At 50.6% G+C, this 20,143-nt stretch overlaps 1 protein-coding gene across 1 annotated transcript; it reads right to left on the reverse strand.

Annotated features, from left to right (window-relative positions):
* Positions 1-5,088: 5,088 nt before the first annotated feature.
* PI16 (peptidase inhibitor 16) lies at positions 5,089-13,381 on the reverse strand. Its single transcript, XM_060110859.1, has 6 exons — positions 13,196-13,381; positions 9,044-9,265; positions 7,096-7,205; positions 6,724-6,812; positions 5,426-6,100; positions 5,089-5,210 (listed from the first exon to the last, which is right to left on the reverse strand). The coding sequence occupies exons 1-6, from the start codon at positions 13,364-13,366 to the stop codon at positions 5,089-5,091; spliced, it is 1,389 nt and encodes a 462-aa protein (XP_059966842.1). The 5' UTR covers positions 13,367-13,381.
* Between the last annotated feature and the right edge of the window lie 6,762 nt (positions 13,382-20,143).

Genomic DNA, 20,143 nt, shown 5'->3' on the forward strand with positions numbered 1-20,143 from the left:
TTACTAAGATCTCACACTCACTTCAGACAGCTGAAGTGGCAGGGAGGGAAAGCACATGGCAAGGTGAGCAGGCCAGGCCTCGCTGGCACCAATTCTGTAGAGGAGGAAGGCCCTTTAGAGGTGTGTCTGCCACACAGCACATGACCTTTCTCTAGCCCAGTGTGGTTTCCCATGGCACTGACCACTGCCCTGGGGTAACTTTTCTTCCCATTGCTCCACCCTCAAGTCCTGTTTTTGCAGAAATTCCTTCCTGTGGTCCCCCAGATTCAGGAGTCTGAGCTGAGCTGGTCCTGAAGAGCCCCTCCCTCTGACAGCCATCTCCTCCTAGGTGTCTGGAGAAGCCACCAAGGTAAAGAGCCAGCGTGGGTGGGCCTGTCAAGTCACTTTGAGGAGAAGCAGTGCCATTCCCAGGTAATACCCTGGGATTTCTGAATTTCAGGGTCTTGACTGCATTTCTCAGGTTATCTTCCACCCAGAAACAGCAAGAAAATCACCTTTGATGCTCTGTCTCGGTTTTTAGTTGAGCAAAGTACAGGTTTTTATTCCTAACCATTTTCAGTTCAGTATTAAGGTGCGTGTGTTGTGTATGGTAAATGCTCCCTTTGTCTCCTGAACCTTTCATTCTTTGAGGGCTAAAGCCTCACCTGCTCCCCTCCCCCAACCCCCCCTAGCACCTGGCATGTTTCCTCTCAGTCCTGGAAACTAGAGTGACAGAGTCCTTATCTGAGAAAGGAGATCGGGTTGAATTGGCGGGGGAGGGGTGTGGAGGATTTGGGGGGTAGGTGGAGGGAGCTGAGCTGTCAGCAAAAGGAGGGGTGACAGGAGTGGGAATGTCCCTGTGGGGACCCAGTTACTTCCCTCCCCTCCTGGAAAACCTAATTCCAATGGACAAAGCTGAAATGTCCTCTGACAGACCTTTTGGGACCCCCTGTGATGAAGCCCAAGGTGGCAGTGGTGGTCTTTGCAGGGCCCTACTGTAGCCCTTGTTGCTGTGCCAGTGCCCAGATGCCTGGGAGTCACGCAGCAGAGTGCAGGAGCAGACCTGCCCTACCCTGGTCCTCGAGGCCTCAGAGTGCCAGCCCCCTGCCCTCCTTTTGAACCTGCCCTCCCATTCTCCTCCCCTCCCTGACTACTACGGGATACCATGTCTTGGCTTCTGTTATTTACCCCCCAAAATTTCCAAAGAGATTCCTGCTGCTGGTCTTAGTAGGTTTTTTCATATGACAGGTTGGGCTGGAACCTGAGTGCTGGAAACAGGTGTTCTTGCTTTGCAGGAGGCTGGTACATCCCACCCCAAAACTGAGAAAGATGGGTTTGGGCCTCCACAGTCTGGCTCTGCCCAGAGGCTACCTCACCTGACCACCTCATAGAACTTGGGACTAGCTTGCGAAGACAGGCCCACAAAGGGAGGGACGCCCTTCCCCCCTCAGGAAGGCAAGCAGGGTCAGCATCTGAAAATCAATTAATGTAGTACATTCTGTCCATAGGAGGAACAAAACCATACAGTCATCTCAATACACACAGGAGAAGTGTTTAACAAAATTCAACATCCCTTCATGATGAAAACATTCAAAAACCTAAAAAGAGAAGGGAGCTTCCTCAACCTAGTAAATGGCATCTATGAAAAACCCGTAATTAATATTATACCAAATGGTGAAACACCTAATGTTTCTCCCCTGAGATCAGGAACAAGACAAGGCTCTGCTCTTGCCTTAGTCAACATTGTACTGGAGGGTCTAGCCCGGGCAACTGGGAAAGAAAATGAAATATTATCTGTGTTAGAAAGGCAGAAGCAAAACTGTCTCTGCAGGTGACATGATATTGTATTGAAAATCCTAAAGAATCCACTAAAAATACTGTTATAACTAATAAATGAATTCAACAAGGTTGCAGGACATAAAATTGATGTACAAAAATCAATTGTATTTCTATACACTTGCAAAGTGAAAATGAAATTAGTGAAACAATTTCATTTACAATAGCATAAAAATTAATAAAATACAAATTTAACAAAAGAATTACAAAACTTATATTTTGAAAATTATAACACATTGTTGAAAGAAAGTAAAGAAGACCTAAATAAGTGGAAAGACATCCCATGTTCATGGATCGGAAGCCTTAACATTGCTAAAATGGTGGATTACATAATCCCTATCAAAATCTCAAGTTGACTTCTTTGCAGAAATTTGACAAGCTGATCCTAAAATTTATATGGAAATTCAAAGGATGATAGCCTACACAGTCTTGAAAAAAAACAAAGTTGGAGGACTTGCACTTCCCAATTTCAAAACTTAACTACAATGCTACAGGAATCAAGATGGTGTGGCATTAGCGTAAAGATAGATACATAAGTCAATGGAATATGATTGGGAGTCCAGAAAGAAACATTCACATTTTAATTCACACAATTAACGTAAAAATTTTAAAACACAGGCATAAATCTTCATGACCTTGGATTAGGCAGTGGTTTCTTAGATGTAACACCAAAAGCACAAGCAACAAAAGAAAAAAGTCGGAAGTCCTCAAAATTATCAGCTTTTGTGTTTGAAGGATATCAAGAAAAATTGAAAAGACAGCCCACAGAATGAGAGAAAATGTTTGCAACTCATATATCTGATAAGGGACTTGTATCTAGAATATGTAAAGAACTCCTACAACTCAATAATAAAAAGACAAATACCCCAATTAAAAAATGGGCAAAAGACTTGAGTAGATATTTCTCCAAAGAAGATACACCGATGGCCACTAAGCACATGGAGAGATGTTCAACATCATTAGCCATCAGGGAAATGAAAGTCAAAACCACAGCAAGATACTACTTCACACTCGCTAGAATGACTATAATCAAAAAAGACAGTAACAAGTGTTGGTAGTGTGGAGAAATTGAAACCCTTGTACATTGCTGGTGGGAATGTAAAACAGTGCAGCCACTTTGGAAAGTAGTCTGGCAGTTCCTGAAAAAGTTAAACATAGAGTTACTATATGATCAGAGTAGCCATATGATACCACTCCTAGTATGTACCCAAGAGAAATGAAGACATATTGCCACACAAAAACTTTTACATGAATGTTTCTAGCAGTATTATTTATAATAGCCAAAATGTGGAAACAAGCCAAGTGCCCAACAATTGATGAATGGATAAATATATTCCATACAAAGGAATATTACTTGGTAATAAAAAGGAATAAAGTACTATCTCATGTTACAACATGGATGAACCTGAAAATACGCTAAGTGAAAGAAGCCAGACACAAAAGGCCACATATTGTATGATTCTATTTATATAAAATGTCAGAATAGACAAACCCATAGAGACAATAGATTAGTGATTGCTTAGGGCAGGGGCTGGGGGCCGTGGAGGGAAAATGGGAAGTGACTGCTGAGGGGTGCTGGGTTTCTGTTTGGGGTGATAAAAATGTTCCCAAATTGTGGTGATGGTTGCACAACCCTGTGAATATACTAAAAACCATTGAGTGGTACACTTTAAATGAGTGAATTTTATGTTATATGAGTTATACCTTAATGGAGATACAGTCTATCATCTCATACACACACACACAGCATTCAGCCCTGGACTATTTGGATGTTCCTGTTTAGCTGCCCCTCCCCACCAACCCAAGCTGGGTCCCAGGCTGCTCTCATCACCTACCATTGCTAGCCCTACTCACACACTTGTGCTTTCCTGCCCCACAGCACTTCGGGACAATCCTGTGCTTCCCTGGAGGGTGTCTGGGACTCCAGAGCCCTTTCTCAGGACTCCTCTAAGCACCAAGGGTTGGCCAAACCATGCTGAGGTACATTTCAGACCGTGTGTCCTGGGTGGGTGTGGGCAGCAGGACCCCTGTGAAGAGGTCGTATGCCACTCCTTGATCCTGGGTCACGAACCCAGCTAGGCTCCACTAGTGACTCCCAGGGCTGGGAGTGTCAGCCCAGCACCCTTCGCCAACCCTTGGCCCTAGCCCCTTTCCGCCGGCTACCTGAAGATTTGGGGGCGGGGGTTAGGAAGGAAAGGAAAAGTGCCTCAAAGAACTAAATGGAGTGTTTGGGGGAGAGGGCGTGTGAAGGAGAAGGAACAGTTGCCGTGAGTCAGTAGGGGAAGAGGTGAGCCTCTCAGGGCCTCCTGCCCAAGAGCCCTCCCTTACCCCTCTGTTGCTCGCAAGCACGGCGACTGGTCCTCTTACACGGGCTTTTATTCAGGAGTCAGGGGCTGCCTCCCTTCCCTGGTCCCTGCCTGCCCCACCCATAGAACCCCTCTCAGATGGGGCTTGTCCTTCATCTGCCCCTCACGACACCCGCTGCCTGCTAAACAGGAAAGTTAGGGGACCAGATACTCAGGGAGAACCCTTACCTTGCCTAGGCAGACAACCCAAGGCCAGGCAGGCAGGGACCTCCCCAGAGTCCTCACTCACCACCACCTCCACCCCCTAGACTGAGATGGGAGGAACAGAAGGGGTCCAGACACATGCAGTCAGTGGGCAGCAACCTGAGCTCGCAGTGGCCAGGCCCCATGCCCCCAAAGATGTCTGTGGATGAGGCACATGCCCTGCAGCCTTTCCCTTCCAGAGGGACTTCAGCCAAGAAACGTCTTGTTTGGCGGGCTGGGGACAGGGTGGGGGAGTTGGCAGGAGGACAGCTGACTTCTTCACCCTGGGAAGGCAGGAAGCACTCCTGGGAACAGCCCTAGACTCCAGTGGCTCAAGGAAGAGGCCAGGGGACTGGAAGGGGCTGAGGGGTTCCTGGGAGGCCCTGAGATCTTCTGTCCCTGGGAGAGCAGGACTGTGGCCACAGGACAGCTGGAGAGTGGGCCTAGGCCACAGGAACACTGCTCAGAACAATCTGCAGCTGGCTGAGGGGTGGACCTCCCCAAAGGCAGAGGCATCCTGGGGCAGTGCCAAGGGTTGTCCCTGTCGAGGCCTCCTGAGGGCACAAGGCCTCTGGCCTGGAGTCTGGCTAGGGTGAAGGGGGGCTGCTGGGCCACAGAGAGGACCTTCCAGGAAGCTGTGGTCTCTTATTGGAGAAAGACAATCCAGAGTGGGCATGAGGCTAGGGTCCCCCGCATGAGGCCTTGCCTTTGAGTGGTGACCCCTTCAGAAGATTCCAGCCAGCACCAGGGGAGGCAGTAGGAGCAGTCCCAGGAGGAGGCCCCCGCCGTGCCCAGGGCTCGAGTTCAACCCTGACTTGATGCCATGCTTTTCAGGGCCCTCTGCACCTGCAGGAAGGGAGAGGCTTTGCCTTAGCCTGGAGACAGCTCTGCCTGACCTCCCACCCACCCTACCAAGGCATGCACGTAGGGCCCAGCAGCCAGGGAGGAAGCTCCTACTCGGAGGGTGCATGCCCCGCCGTGCCTATATCATCTATACTAGAGGCAGGGTGCTGACATTCTGGAGCCAGAAGGGAAGGTAGGATGGGCGCTACAGGCCTTACCTGGCAAGGAGGACTGCAGGGCCAGGATACGCCCACCCATGGCATTAGCGGTGGCAGAGGCACTGGGGGAGTTGGACAGGGACTTGGAGGAGGTGTGTCCCTTGTGCTCCAGTGCGGCCTGCGGCTCACCTGGCTTGTCCTGCGCTGGAAAAACTGAGGCCAAGATCTCAATGGAATGAGGCGACTCGGCCTCAGCCTCGCCCTCCTCCTGGGAGTGGGGTAGTGGCTCCCATGTCCCCGTCAAGGACATCTTGGGCTGCAGAGAACTCTCTGGGCTCCTGGAGGGCATTCTTGTACTGCTGGCCTCTTTGTCTGCTGATTTGGGGGTAGGATCATGGGTTGATTTGGGGAGGGTAGCCGGTCTCTCATCCAAGTAGAGTAGCCTGTGAGTTGCCAATAAGGAAGGGACCTCAGTTGCTAAGGAAGGTGGAGCCTCTGTTGCCATGGAAGGGGAGTCTTCCGTTACTAAGGAAGATGGGGCCTTGGTTTCTACAGCAGGTAGAGCGTTTGTTGCCAGGGAGCCTGAGACCTCTGTTACCAAGGATGGAGTTTCCGTTGCTAAGGAAGAAGTGATACCCTCTTTCCTAGAGCCTGAGGCTTCTGTTGCCAGGGAAGATGGGGCCTCAGTTACTAGGTAAGGCAAATCCTGAGCCTCTTCGGGGCCTCTGATGGGTTCTGATAAGAGAGACAAGGCCTGGCATTAGTGCTGCAAGCAGGACCCCGCATCCCTCACCCCACCACAATCAAGGTGAGGTGATCAAATGTCCTACGAAGACACACAAACACACATGCACACACCCTGTCCAGCAAATATGTCCCTCATTGATAATACATGTTATTTCTTGTGACTGACCGTTGCCCCTCCATCCACCTCCTTGTCCAAGTCTTCCCCTCTCTACACACGCACTTCCACTTTTTCAGGGGATTTCTCCCGCTGGATTCCTGTTCCTGAAACACCCATCTCATTGCAGGCCTGGCCTTTGGAGTCCCTCTGACCACCCATCTGGCCACGCTCCCCACCTCCACCCCGCCACCCGCTGTGCTCAGGAGCCCCCAACTCTCCTCTACCCTCTGCTTGGAGGGTAGAAAGCTGTTCACTTGGAATGCCAGGGCGCCAAAGTGGTGCACAAGGAGGGCAAAGCAGGTAAAGCGGGCTTGGGAACCCGGATGGGGTGGGGCCGCTGAGGGTTCCTCCCCTGGCCCACGCACCACTCTGGAGCCTTGGAAGACACCAGACCATCCAGTAGGCATCCCCTGCCTCACCCGCCTCCCCCCACCCCACCCCACCCCGGACTCACCACACAGGGAGTTTTCGCAGTGGTAGCCCAAGGGACATTGGGAGCACGGAGTTCCCTCCTGGTAGGGCCTTTGCCCCTTCACGTTCCCCCTGCAGGAGGCGAGGAGGATGCTGGGGGGAGGGCGGTCCCTGCCAACCCCTGTCCCTACCCCTCATACACACACCTAGTCTGGAAGCGCTCCCTGGGTCTTACTTGCCCTACCCTAACTTGCTGGGCCAGTAAGAGCAGACTCCCATGGGTGCCCTTGCAGCTCCTCCAAGGGTAGAGGGTATGGACCCCAGGTTGGCCCCCTTCCTCCTCCTCAGACTGTCCAGCTCAGCCCTCCCCTTGGCTCTGCCCACCCCCTTCCCCCAGGGCTCCCTCCCCACTCACGGGGGCTCATAGTTGCAAACCAGCAAGTGGATATTGGTCTCCTCAACGCCCTGGAGCTTCTCACAGAAGTGGGCACCACAGCCAATCCTCTCTGTCTTGGCCCAGACCACCTGAAGGAGGGCAAACCCAACAGTTTAGCCTGGGCAAGATGGCTCCTAGCTGGTGTCTCTCTACATCAGCTTTCTATGAGTGAGGAGAGGAGGAACCCTATATGTAAGATCCAAGTCCCTGAGGACACACAGCTTCAGGACAAAACTCTGAACAGGGGGCTTGGGGGGAAATTTGTCCCAAGCAGCCTACTCTCCTCTACCAACCACACACACTATTTCACTAGGACTCTCTCCCTCTGAAAACCTTCCCCTTTGATAGACCCTCATGAATTCTTCCTGTGGGCTCCTCCTAGAGGCCCTTGCATTTTAAAAGAGGGATATAACAAAGGAATGAATCTCAAATGGGAGAATCTTAAACATCAACAACAAGCAAAGGCCAAGGAAGGGAACAGGAGGAGCCATTTTGGAAGTAAAACTTCCCCCCAAATCACAAGTAAGCAGGGACCTGCCCTGCCATTTCTAAGTGTGGGTCTCCTAACTGGAAGAAGGCATTCTGTCCTAAGTATAAATTTTAAAAAGTCAAAACAACCTTTGTGCCCTGCCATCGGCTGAGACAAGCCAATATAGCCTCCCTTTGCTATTTCTAGGCTTAGTCTGCCCAGGAGTCACTCAAACTGAGGCCCGTTTTTTGTTGTGAGATCTGGCTCTCGCTGTTAATTCTGCACAACTCCCCAGGATTGGGGTCTTGCTGCTTGAATCAGCTGAGAGTTCCCGAGGGACCACTGTCGAGCATCTCCCAGGCAGAAATGACCCCAGAATGCACATGCACTCAGCCTTAGAGAACACAGGGGTGGAGATGGGGCAGCCCGACTCCTGCTGGGCACTGACAGCAATTCCTACAGGAGGATATTTGTACGGGGAGTGTGAGAGGTGGCAGGGAACAGAGAGAAGGGGGCAGGGAGGGCTGGGGCCTCACAACTTCCTGATCTGGGTGGGTGATGTTGGGATTTCCTTCTCTAAAGATCAGCACTAAAAATACCACCCAAAAGAAACACTGGAAAATGGAATTGGTGGATATGGGTGGGAAGATGGTTGGTTCATTTCCTTTTTCTTTTTTTAAAATTTGTCATGTTATTGTTTGAGCAACAAATAAGCATTGGGAGGACAAAAAAAAGAATTCAATAACACTAATGTTAATTCTCCTACACACACCCCTATGCCCCTTGTCTGCAAACTCAAACTTTCAAAATGCAGTAAAACCCTGACACAGCAAAGAGTGACTGCATGAGGCAGGAAATGCTCTCAGAAGGCTCTCCGAAACGTTCACTTGGTGACAGCTTGCTCTCTTATTTTGCATGTAGTTTTTCAAGGCAGAAGAAAGATTGTGTATTTGCTTTATCAGTTCCTGGCAGATTAGAAGCAGCAACTTAGACACGCTGAGAAATGACAAGAGGGACAGTGAGAGAGAGAAGACCGAAGGCGGGGGGAAGCGCTTCACTGCTGGGGCAAACGGCCGTTGTGTAACCTCGGCCAGAGGACGAGACTGCTTAGAGCTCCATCAGGATCGCCTGGCACAGTAACTACCCTCCAGGAAAAAGGCTCTGGGACACCTAATTCAGGTCTCTTCAGGACCAGGAGGCCGAGAGGGGCCGCCTAGGTTTTCAGAAGATTGTGGCTTTTAAAGAGACAACTGAATATGGTTTAGACAGTCTGAGAAGCAGACTTCGTTGGGGGCCTGGACAACACATGAATTGCTGTGGAGAGATGACTTTTATGAAGGATGCAATCGGGACTTACGGGCTCTGAAGGGAGAGGTGGCCCTGCCCGGCCCCGCCCCGCCCCGCCCCGCCCGGCCTCGCCTATTTCCTGTGGCCCCGCCCGCCCGTCCAGCTTCTCACCTGCGTGTAGTGGCCGCACATCTGTCCTGTGGCGCAGGTGGCGGCGCTGAGGTTGTAGTGCTCGCGCTCGTGGTGCCACTCCTCCATGGCCAGAGGCACGTCCAGGCCCTCGTCCGTGATGGCGAACAGGTTCTCGCCGCGACGCCCGCGCTCCTTGTTGTGGCCCCACACGCACTGCTGCGCATAGGCCTTGGCGAAGGCGGCCAGCTCCTCGTCCCACCTCTGCGGGTCAGGTTGTGAGGGGGAGGTGAGGACGCCTCGGGCTCAGTGGAGGCGGGAAAGGAGGGTGGGAGAGGGAGGTACGGATGTCTAAATTGGGTGAGGATCAGAAAAGAAGGTGGAGGGTATTCTGGGGGGGCCTCTGGAGGCCGAAGACCCTCCCCTCCTTGCGGGGTGACTCGTGGCCATGATCTGGAACACAGCTGTGCTGATGGGGAGCTTCTGCGGGGAGGTGGGAGGGTGCCATCCCAGACCATGGAGTTAGGCAAACTTGGGACCATTCGCCAGCTGTGTGGTTTTAGAGAGATTGCCTAACTTTCTGAACTCTCATAGGACTTTGGGAAGAAAAAATGAGATGATGTTTTTGATAGTGGGATTATTAATATTAATATCATTTTATTTGCAAGGTGGGTGGTGATGCCCCTGCCAGGGCTGCCTGAACTGTTCTGAAGCACACACGATGTCCAGTGAGATGTTCTGGGGCTGGGTTGTTTATTCAGCCATTCCACTCCCTCTACCCACCCACCAGAAATCTGACTTGAGGGGCCAGCACCCCCTTTAACCTCCCACTCTCCCCTTGGGATAGCCCAGCCTCTACGGCTTTACCAGCTCTGGGCTTCCCTCCCAATTGCTCTCTTGTCAACTGGACCACCCCTTTCCCCAAGAAAATTAAGTGTGTGTGTGAGACCCTCGCTGAGAGGCCTATTTTCAGAGCCTTGGTGGCCCAAAGAGCTGTCAGGTCCCAAAGGCAGTGTTCTCCAGGGAGGACCTCAGGTGAGATGGTGGGGGGCATTTCAGATTAGAGGGCCTCTGAGGTTCTGTGTCCCAGGCTGGAAGGACGGGCCCAGTGTGGGTGGGAAGACAGATTAACAAGGCATCTGACCAAGGGATTGAGGAGGGAGGCCTGGATCCCATTAAACTGTCCTTGGCCTCTCCTAGAAATGGATGGCCTGGCAGCAACTCTTGCTCCACCCTCTGGGGGCCCGCCAGCTGTGGGAGCCAGACAGCCCATAAAGTGCCAAGAGCTTGGGTGACCCTGAGGGGAGGGGGCTGTGTGGCCACAGGGTTCTCAGGAGCAGCTGCCTGGGGTGCGGATGGGAGCACTGGGCTGGGATAGTAAAATGCTGTAAATTCAGGTGAATCCCTTTCCCTCTGTGGGCATTTTTGTCCCAAGTCACTGGTCCCTGAGGCTCTCTCAAACTGGCAGTAGTGGAGGATAGGGAGCGGGAAAGGGGCAGGGTGCTGGGGACCAGGCTCAGGGTGTCTGGGATGACCTTCAGGGCTCCAGACTAGACTGTAAGCTCCTTCAGCGTGTCTGACACAGTGCTGGCCCAGAGCAAGTGCTCAACAGACATTTCTCAGCTGTTGATGACTGAGACACAACCCTGCTTAAAGCAGTCTCTCCTACAGAGCTCGGCTGTAATTTCCATCCTGACTGGATGCCTGGAGTCCCACCATTAGAGAGTCATTCCTGTGAGTCTTAAGGCTTCTCAGTTGTCCAGAGACCCCTGTGGAGGTTCAAGAGTCAAGGTACCCACCCTCACTGGCCACTTGGTCACCATATGAAAGCAAGTCCATTCATTCATCCACTCACTCATTCATTCAACAGTCCTGAGCACTATGCCAGCCCTGGGGTAACAGCAAGGACTAAGAAGCCCAAGTTCCCAGTGTCATAAACCATTAACTGGGCCACCATGTGGTATCTGACAGACATGCGATGGGTAGTATAGGGGCACCAAAAGAGGGCCATTTAGTGCAACCTGAGGATGGAGGAGACATTAAGCTAAGTGTTAAAAGATGAGGCATTGGCCAGGTGGAGAGGGGAAAGGCATCCTGAGAAGAGGGCAAACATCAATAAAGGCATGGAGATTGGAAACGTTTTGGTGGTGGAAAGATAAGCTGCTCGGGTTACTCAAGGAGAAAGTGTGAAGGAGAGGAGGCTGGAGAGGTAGACAAGGCCAGACACACAGAGTGGGGCTTCTCAGGAGCTGGAGCTTTATCTGGAGGCAGCAGGGAGCCAATGGGAGCCATGGACGGGTTTTGAAAAGAGTCAGGCCAGAGTGTTGGATCATTCATTCTGGTAGTAGAAGCCAGAGGCTGAGAAAGCAGGTAGAGGCTGTTCTAGAATTCCGTGGGAAAAGAAATGAAAGACTGAACCAGGGTTGTGTCAAAGAGATGGTGGAGGGGTGGGGGGAGATGGGATTCAAGAAAAATTGAACCTTCTGGGAGGTAAAAGTGGTGATGCTTAGACTTGGAGGCTGAGGGAGAGAGAAGAATCTGTGATAACCCCCACCTGCCTCACCCTGGATCCATTCCCTCTTTTGTTATCAAACACTTATTGCGCACTTACTGTGTGCCAGGCCCTGTTCTAAATGCTTTACACATAGTCACTCATTTCATCCTTTCAGCCACTCTACAAGAGAGTTATTATAGTGTTATCATCCCCGATTTACAGTTGGGGCACAGAGAGGTTAAGTAACTTGGCTGAGGTCACATAGCTAATAAATGGCAAAGTCAAGATTTGAACCCAGGCCATCTGACTCCAGAGTCTCTGTATTTACCACTGCTGAAGCTGAGCCTAAGCCTTGTCCCAAATTTATCCTAGTGTCCCAGTCCAGCCTTATCTCCCCCTCCTCAGATCACTTCCTACCAGGCAGCAGCATATCCCATCAATACCTGAACTGCTTCCTAGAATGTTGCCCCACTCCTGAGGTCCACCTCTGTCTACAAAGCAGCTTGCAGCCTGTGTAGCCCCCAGCCTCAGCCAGCAAGACTCTAGGGCATCAGGGACCTACAGATGGGGAAACTGAGGCCCAACAGTGTGTTCCAGGCCTCAACTGGGGAACTGTTGGCAGAGCTGGTAACAGAATCGGGAGCTCCTAGTTTGTTGTCTGCAATTCCTGGTTGCCAAGGCCCGACAGGGCTGTGAAGGGCGGTGCTGTGTGCATCTCTGGAGCCCTTCCTAGATCTTTTTCATAGGTCATCCTGTCTGACCCTCAGGGCAGGGACTGCCCGCACCATGTGATCAGGAAACAGACGCCTTTGAAGGTAAAGGGTCCACCCAGAGTCACTTCAGCCGATTGGACAGAGCTGTTAGAACTCTGGTCTTGGACCCCTGGTGCAACCTGGCTCTCAGGCACCAGCTAGGGGGTCCCTGGACACTGCCCCTCACCTAAGGGTGACTGGAGAAGAAGGGCCAGTGTAGCCCTCAGGGAGGGCAGGAAGGGGGTGAATTTCTCACTTTATCTCTTTCATGTAAATATACCCTACTATACCAAAAATATATGTATGTATATATTTTTTAGATTTCATTTTCCCCCACTCAATATTATATCTGTGAGATTCTGTCCATGTTGATATTTATGTAGCTCTAATTATGACATCATTTTACAGATGGGAAACTGAGGGTCCTTACTAGGTTAAGGGACTCACCCCAAATCACAGGCCTTGTGAGTGGTCGAGACAGATATTGATCTGTGTGATTCAGAGCCCTGTCTGCTTCTGGTTCCTGTTCTCACCCCACCTCCTTAGTACATCCCTCCTACCCTGGGTGCTGGGACTCATCCTGCTGCTCTATTTTTTCTTCTCATCTCCTTGGGAGGTATCTGAAAGATCATTTCACCAAGGTGTTAGGAACTTCCTGTGTTCCCCCTCTCAGGGGCACATGCGTTTTAGGAAGTGCTGGGAAGGGGTCACTGGATCAGGGAGCAGGGCTTCCAGGCCTGGCTCTACCAGCTATGGGACATGCAAGCCCCCTGAGGGACCAGCAAGTCCCTCTGAGCCTCAGTTTCCTCATCTGTATAAAGAGGCTGCTTATGGGGGCCTGTGAATTCTACAATGTCAGGGACTCTGTTCCTGCCAGAGAGATGAATCCCTGAGATAGCTTCCACTCACGCCGTGAAAGGGTTTGGTGGGGGCCCTGGCCACACTTACCATTTGCAGCATGTTGGCAGCCGGCGGGGACACCTGGGCTCGGTAGAGATTGTGCAGCTCCACCATCACGTGTTTTTCATCGTCACTGAGGGCTCCGGCAGGGCCCATGGCAGCCCCCAGCAGTAGCAGCGGCAGCAGCAGAAGGGCCAGGAGGCTGCGGAAGTTGTGCATGTTGGCCAGTCCTCTCTGCCTCTCCCGTTCAGGGGTCTGGCAGCTGGAGTTAAAGTCCTTCCCACACAAGCACCACCCTGGCTGGGGCGGGCGGGAGGGGCTGTGTCTGGTGGCCTGGCCCAGTTCAAACAATGTCTTGGGGAGGGCTGGGTGCTTGGGTCCCGACCAGAGTTGAGTCCACTCCCAGCATTTATCTCCCCTCAGAGTCCTTGACTAAAGCCTCCTTTCGCTTGGTAACAGGGGCTCAGGCCAAGAGCTGTGTGAGTTCTGCAGTCCCTCCTGACTTGTGGACAGGTCATCCAGGGGCAAAATCACAGTGACCTCTGCAACGACTGCTTGCACCCCAGGTCTCACCCACTGGGTGCTGAGGACAGGTAACAAGAAGGGAGTCACATGGATCCTACCCCCAGAGGACTGGGCAAGGTGAGGAAGCAACAGGTGGCGTGTGGCAGGATGGAGGAAGACAAGATGTATTTGGCAAAGGTTGGGCCAGCCTAAGTCTGAATCCTGGTTCTGTTCCTTTTCTAGCTGTGTTTTTGGCAGTTTTCTCAACTGAACCAGTGACAGTAATAGTAGCTACCTAATGGAACTGGAAGGAGAATTAAATGAGATCAAATATATAAAAAGCACCCAGTACAGTAACTGGCACATAATAGGCTCTCAGTAACAGTAGACAACAACCACCCAGCCTTGGAATAGGCTTTTCACTATGGATACAATTGTGGCTTCTGTGTGCCCTCTGTGAATGCATGTGCTTGAGGCGCTCATTTGGAAGTGGGATGCTGGGACCCTTCCTGCTCTGAGTATGTAGAAAATAGAATGTGTCTGTTTTTGACATCAAGAGAGAGCAGAAAAGCAGAGTGGTGAGTGAGTTGATATAGCAGGAGCTCTGAGGTGGGTGTATTGGAAGGGAAATCGGCCCAGTGGCCAAGCACTTGCATTGTAATGACCATGCAAGGGCAGGGACCAAGGTCTTGGCCTTGGTCCCTGCCCTTGCATGAGGTAGGAAGTGGGAACCAGTACTCTGGAGTTTAGCTGGGATCCTTGAAGCCTGCACTTTCAGTGAACTATACACATAAAACTGGTTAAGATAGCACAATGAGCAGCATTTATTCACCCATTCATTCATTTGTTCATTCAACAAAGATTTACAGAGCTTCTCCACTGTGCCAGGCACTGAGCTGGGTGAATAAGACAGATCTGGTCCCCACCATCATGAAGCAGGAAAACTGCCAGGAAACATGTATAGCATCCATATAGAAACATGTGGATAAGTGCATGGGGCTTATCAGCTGGGTGGCCTTGGGCAAGCTATTTCCCTACTTGCTGGCCTCAGTTTCTGTAAATTGGGCTTAGAACAGAACCTACCTCATAGGATGGTCATGAGCATTAAATGAGTTAGTACACCGATAGGGCTTGGGATAGTGCCTGGCACATACTAAGTGCTCATTGAGTTAGCCAGTATGAATGTATTCATTATTATTATTATTATTATTATTATTATTATTATTACAGGTGGGAGAAATTACAGGGCCTCAAGTTGTAGTAGAGAAAAAAATACAGCAGCCTGGCCTGGCTTTTCCTCTGGGGAGGAACCCCCTTGGCCTGGGGAATCTCACAGCTGGACGGGGAGGACAAGCACCCTTGGAGGGCAGAGGATGCAGACTGAGGAGGTGGAGAAGGAGCCTGGTTTGCCTGAGAGGGGAGGGTGAGATGGAACAAGACTGGGAGGCCGACCAGAGCTGGCCCGGGTGTTTGCGGACAGCTGCACGCAGCCAGAGGGCCCTACATGCACATTCCCACACAGTGCTCAGAGTCCTTGCTGTGTGGGTGACCTCATTTACTCCTCATATGACAGCTCTGAGGTGGGTCTCATAATCACCACACACGAGGAAACTGATGCTCAGAGAGGTGAAGTGATTTCCTCAATGTTGGGGGCTGGGGAGGGGTGCACCAGAGCCTGGGACCTGCCACTGGGGAGAGAGGGAGGTTGAGGGCAAGCAGACTGGGGAGAGAGAGGAACGGAGGACAGGAGGCGAAGTTAGGGGAGGAGGAGCGGGAGGGGTGGTGACAGATTTAAGCACGTGCAGGGTTGGCTGTGGTTTACATCAACTGTGTTTTTCTCTTTAACCAGAACTTGGGGGAAATTTATTTTCTGTGTTACTATCTATACATGTCTTAAATTGTTTTGTTTTTTTTTTTGGCTGCACCATGGGGCTTGCAGGATCTTAGTTCCGCGAACAGGGATTGAACCTGGGCCCCCACAGCGAAAGTGCAGAATACTAACCACTGGACTGCCAGGGAATTCCTTAAATTGTTTCATTTTGAATAGCAATATAATTCCACAACAAAAAATTAAGCCAAAGAGGGGAAAAAAAATTCCACCTCTAGTATTTGCTTCTCGTCTTTGAGCAGGTGCTACTCAAAGTGTGGTCAATGGCCCGGTGCCATTCTGCCAGATGTTTGCTACTGCTTCTCAGCACAACAGGTGCAGAAAACAAGAGTGGGCATTGAGGAACTCTTACGGCAATTTGACATAGTTGTTTTATGTCTGTTGAACATCTTATTCAAAAATTGAGGCTTGCATCTTGTATATCCAGTTTTCATTTTGTTTTTCTAATAATAATTATTTTTTTTAACGTTTTATGTTGTTGTTTTAAGCTGCCCAGTTTGTGGTAATTTGTTATGCAGCCCTAGGAAACTGATGTGGTCATTCTAATTGGTGCGCAGTGAGATCTCATTGTGGTTTTACTCTGCATATCCTAGTGGATAATGATAGTGAACATCTTTTCATGTGCTTATTTGCCATCCTCTTTGGTGAAGTGTCTGTTCATGTCTTTTGTTCATTTCAAATTGGATTGTTTTGTGTGTTTTTTTACTGTTTAGTTTTGCAAGTTTTTAAAAAAGTATAATTTTAGGGCTTCCCTGGTGATGCAGTGGTTGAGAGTCCGCCTGCTGATGCAGGGGACACGGGTTTGTGCCCCAGTCCGGGAGGACCCCACATGCCGCGGAGCGGCTGGGCCCGTGAGCCATGGCCGCTGAGCCTGCGCGTCCGGACCCTGTGCTCCGCAGCGGGAGAGGCCACAACAGTGAGAGGGCTGCGTACCGCAAAAACAAAACAAAACAAAGTATAATTTTAGATGGTCGTCCTTTGATGCATACATGTTTGTCGTTTATTTTTATGGTATTTTACAAAACTGTTGGTTTGTAATGGACTGGAACTTTTACAAACACAAACTCATCCTTTACCACTGACAATTTGAGAAGCACAGACTAGTATGTTTCCTTTTTCTTTCCTTAATGAAGGAATAGCACATGTACAATGTTGGGTTGTGACTTTTTTTTTCTAGGTAGTTATAAATAATTTCTCCAACTTGCTCATATCTAACTACCACTTTGCAATGTTTGCAAAATATTCCACAGAGTAGCTGTGGTGTAACTTATCCTGTTCTCAAAGTTAGACTTCAGGTGAATCATTTGCCTTTGGGCGCAAGGCTTTTTCTTATATTGTGGATATTATTTTCTTAGTTCCTATTCTCACCATTGTAGCTCAGCTCGCTCTTTTATTAGAATTTACACGTCAGGCTCAGGTCAGATTTCTGGATGCCACATTCCGTGTTCTCATGAAAACAAAAGGTCACCGGCACTTGAATCCAAACCCTGGAAGCCTGGCTTTTGCAGTCCCAGCCACTTGATGGTACACAATTCGCTGTATAGTGAATTATCTTTGTGTTTCTGGGTCAGGGAAGGAGAGCAAGTAGGGGAGATGGGAAATGGGGCAAAGAGAAAGGAGCAGAGGAGGGAGTCACACAGAGCTTCAGAGAAAGGCTGGGGAGGAAGAGACAGACTGAAGGGCAGGGAGGCAAGGTGAGTGCCAGAGGAAGGGAGAGGAAAAGGGGGTCAAGAGAGTTCAGAGGTGAAAGCAGGTCAGACACATCCACACTCTAAGCATGACTGTCATACATTAGCTGGGCAAATCACTTACCCCCCAAACCTCACTTTGTTCATATGTAAAATGGGATAATACCACCTTCCTCAGAGACTTGCGGTGATGATTCAATAAAATTAATGTCAAATACGTAGCACTTGATAAATGGTAGCTGTTTTGAATCAGTGGAAAGAGGCAGGAGGTCCCCAGGTGCCTCAACAGGGGCAGAATGGGATCTGCTAACTAATTTCCTGGTCTAGGGTTTCTTGGCTTTGGGAATAGGGATTAGGGGCTCTGAGGAGAGGGCATCCCCACCACAGTGGGGGCCACAACAAATGGTTCCAAAGAGGAGAGCCTAGCTGACCCAGCCAGCCCCGAATCATGACCAGGTCCCAGTGCCCAGCCTACTGGGGTCGGAGTCTCCCTCTCTCCCCTGAAATACCAAGCTCCGCTAAGGCCCAAAGCCTGCATCCAGGAGACTCTTGGCCTCAGCAGGGCTGGGCGCCTGGCCCAGACCTCCCCTGGGCCACTGGCTTCCTGGTGCAAATTCCTGACAGAGCACAGCTGTCCCAGGCCTTGCTGGGACACTAATGGGACATGAATGGCCCTCTGTAGGTGTGGGCCGGCTTGGTTTTGGAGCTGGGGTGAAGGAGCCTGTGGTCAGAATTGTGGGGGCTAAGTCTGGGCCAGCAGGAGGGCCACCTGGAGGTGTATGTGTGACCAGCAGGGGGCCAGCCTCTACAGGTGTTTGTGCCTGCCCCTGTCACAGCTGTGTGGAGGCCAGGTAACCAGGGCAACGAGGACCAGAGAAGAGTGTCTATGAGGATGGAGGATGGTGATGGCAACAAGGGAGTGGCTGAATGGTACACGTGGGACAGTGTGGATACCAGGATGAGGAAGGTCAGATATCCCTGCAGGCAGCACCACCCCCTTCCTCCTGCCATTTCCCAGGCAAAAAATTCAAGCCATTTTGGTCTCCTGCCTGGCCTGTACGCAGTCTCCATCACATTGTCCTTCAGGTCCAGTCCAATCTTCTCTTTTTTCTTTTTTTGTGGCTGCGTTGGGTCTTCGTTGCTGCACTCTGGCTTTCTCTAGCTGTGGCGAGCAGGGGCTACTCTTCGTTGTGGTGTGTGGGCTTCTCATTGCGGTGGCTTCTCTTATTTCGGAGCATGGGCTCTTAGGCACACGAGCTTCAGTAGTTGCAGCACGCGGGCTCTAGAGCACAGGCTCAGTAGTTGTGGCGCATGGGCTTAGTTGCTCCATGGCATGTGGGATCTTCCCGGACCAGGGATCAAACCCGTGTTCCCTGCGTTGGCAGGCGGATTCTTAACCACTGCACCACCAGGGAAGTCCCAGTCCATCTTCTTTAAAAATGTTTTTATTATGAAATGCTTAAGGCATAGAAAAGTATAGATGATAATATAATGAGCACTCATCTAGCCACCACCTGGCTTCAGAGATAAAACGTGGAAGCCCCTAGTGTCCCTTCTCTGATCCTGAACACTCGCCTTCCCAGGCATACCGCTGTCTGAATTTGACATTTGCATGATCTCCATTGTACTTTTACTATACATTCCTTATCCAGGCACAATATGTAATATTGTTTTGTATGTTTTAAAAGGTCAGCGCTGTCCAAAGGAACTCTCTGTGATGGTGGAAATGTTCTTTATCTGCACCATCCAGTATGGTAGCCACTAATTGCATGTGGTTATCAAGCACTTGAAATGTGGCTAGTGGGGCTAAGGAATTGCATTTTTAATTAATTTAAGCTTAAACAGCCACATGTAGCTTGTGGCTACTGCATTGGACAGCATGGGTTAGATCCTTCTAAAACTTGTTTTTCCCTTCTTTCCCTCCTCCCTCCTTCCTTCCTAAGATTTCTTGACATCAAGGCATGTAGAGCTACCTGATCATTTTCCCTGCTGTACAGTGTTCTATTGTATGAATACACAGCCATCTACCTATCTGTTTTCCTACTGATGGACATTTGGGTTGTTTTTTTGTTTTGTTTTGTTTTCAATAATACAGATGATGCTGTAGCAATGCTTTTTGTACATATCCCTGCCGGTCTTTCCCAACTTTATTTCTAGTGCCTGCTGTGGCAAACAGTCCCATGACCCTGATCTGGGTTATTCCACAGCCTCCTAGCTAACTGCCTGGCCCCTGGTCTCTGCCCCCCACATTCCCATTCCTCTCCTGGCACCTGTCAGCCGCCCAGCCAGGCTGATGATTCTCAAACACCACTTTCATCCTGTGTCATTCCTTCTGAGGAACTCAATGGCTCCCACTGCATTGCATCTGATCTCACAACCTGGCCCTACCCTAGGACTCGCTGTGTTTGCCAGCCTCCTTCTGGTCCTCTGCACACATCGTGCTCTTCCTACCTCTGTGCCTTCATTTTCCATGCAAAGCACCCATTCTGGAATATCTATTTTCCTGCCCCTTGTCCACATACCTAAGTGCTTTAACATCTTTGAGGGTCCAGCTCAGGCCTCACGTTCTCTGGGGTACTTTTCATCCTGCAGCATTCATTCAGGAAATGCTTGTGAAGAGCAGTGTCCTCATGGAGCTCACAGCCTGGCTTTCACCAGCGACTCCAGTCCACCCCTCCCCCCCCACCCCCTGCTCCCAGCTTTCTTCACTCCCCTGGCAGCTTAGCATGGATGAAGCTTTGGAATCCAGGGAGGTGTGGGTAAGGCCAGTTATGCCAACCACCTGGGGGGCACTGTCTCCCCAGTCAGATGGGCACCACCAGCCTCTGCCTCCAAGGCTCTCCCTTTTCTGGGTTTCCACCGGTGGCCACTCTCTCCATCTTCTGATGGGCACAGTCTTTACATTAATGTTTCTCT

The sequence above is a fragment of the Mesoplodon densirostris genome, chromosome 10 (genome assembly GCF_025265405.1).
Source record: "Mesoplodon densirostris isolate mMesDen1 chromosome 10, mMesDen1 primary haplotype, whole genome shotgun sequence".
Taxonomy (NCBI): domain Eukaryota; kingdom Metazoa; phylum Chordata; class Mammalia; order Artiodactyla; family Ziphiidae; genus Mesoplodon; species Mesoplodon densirostris.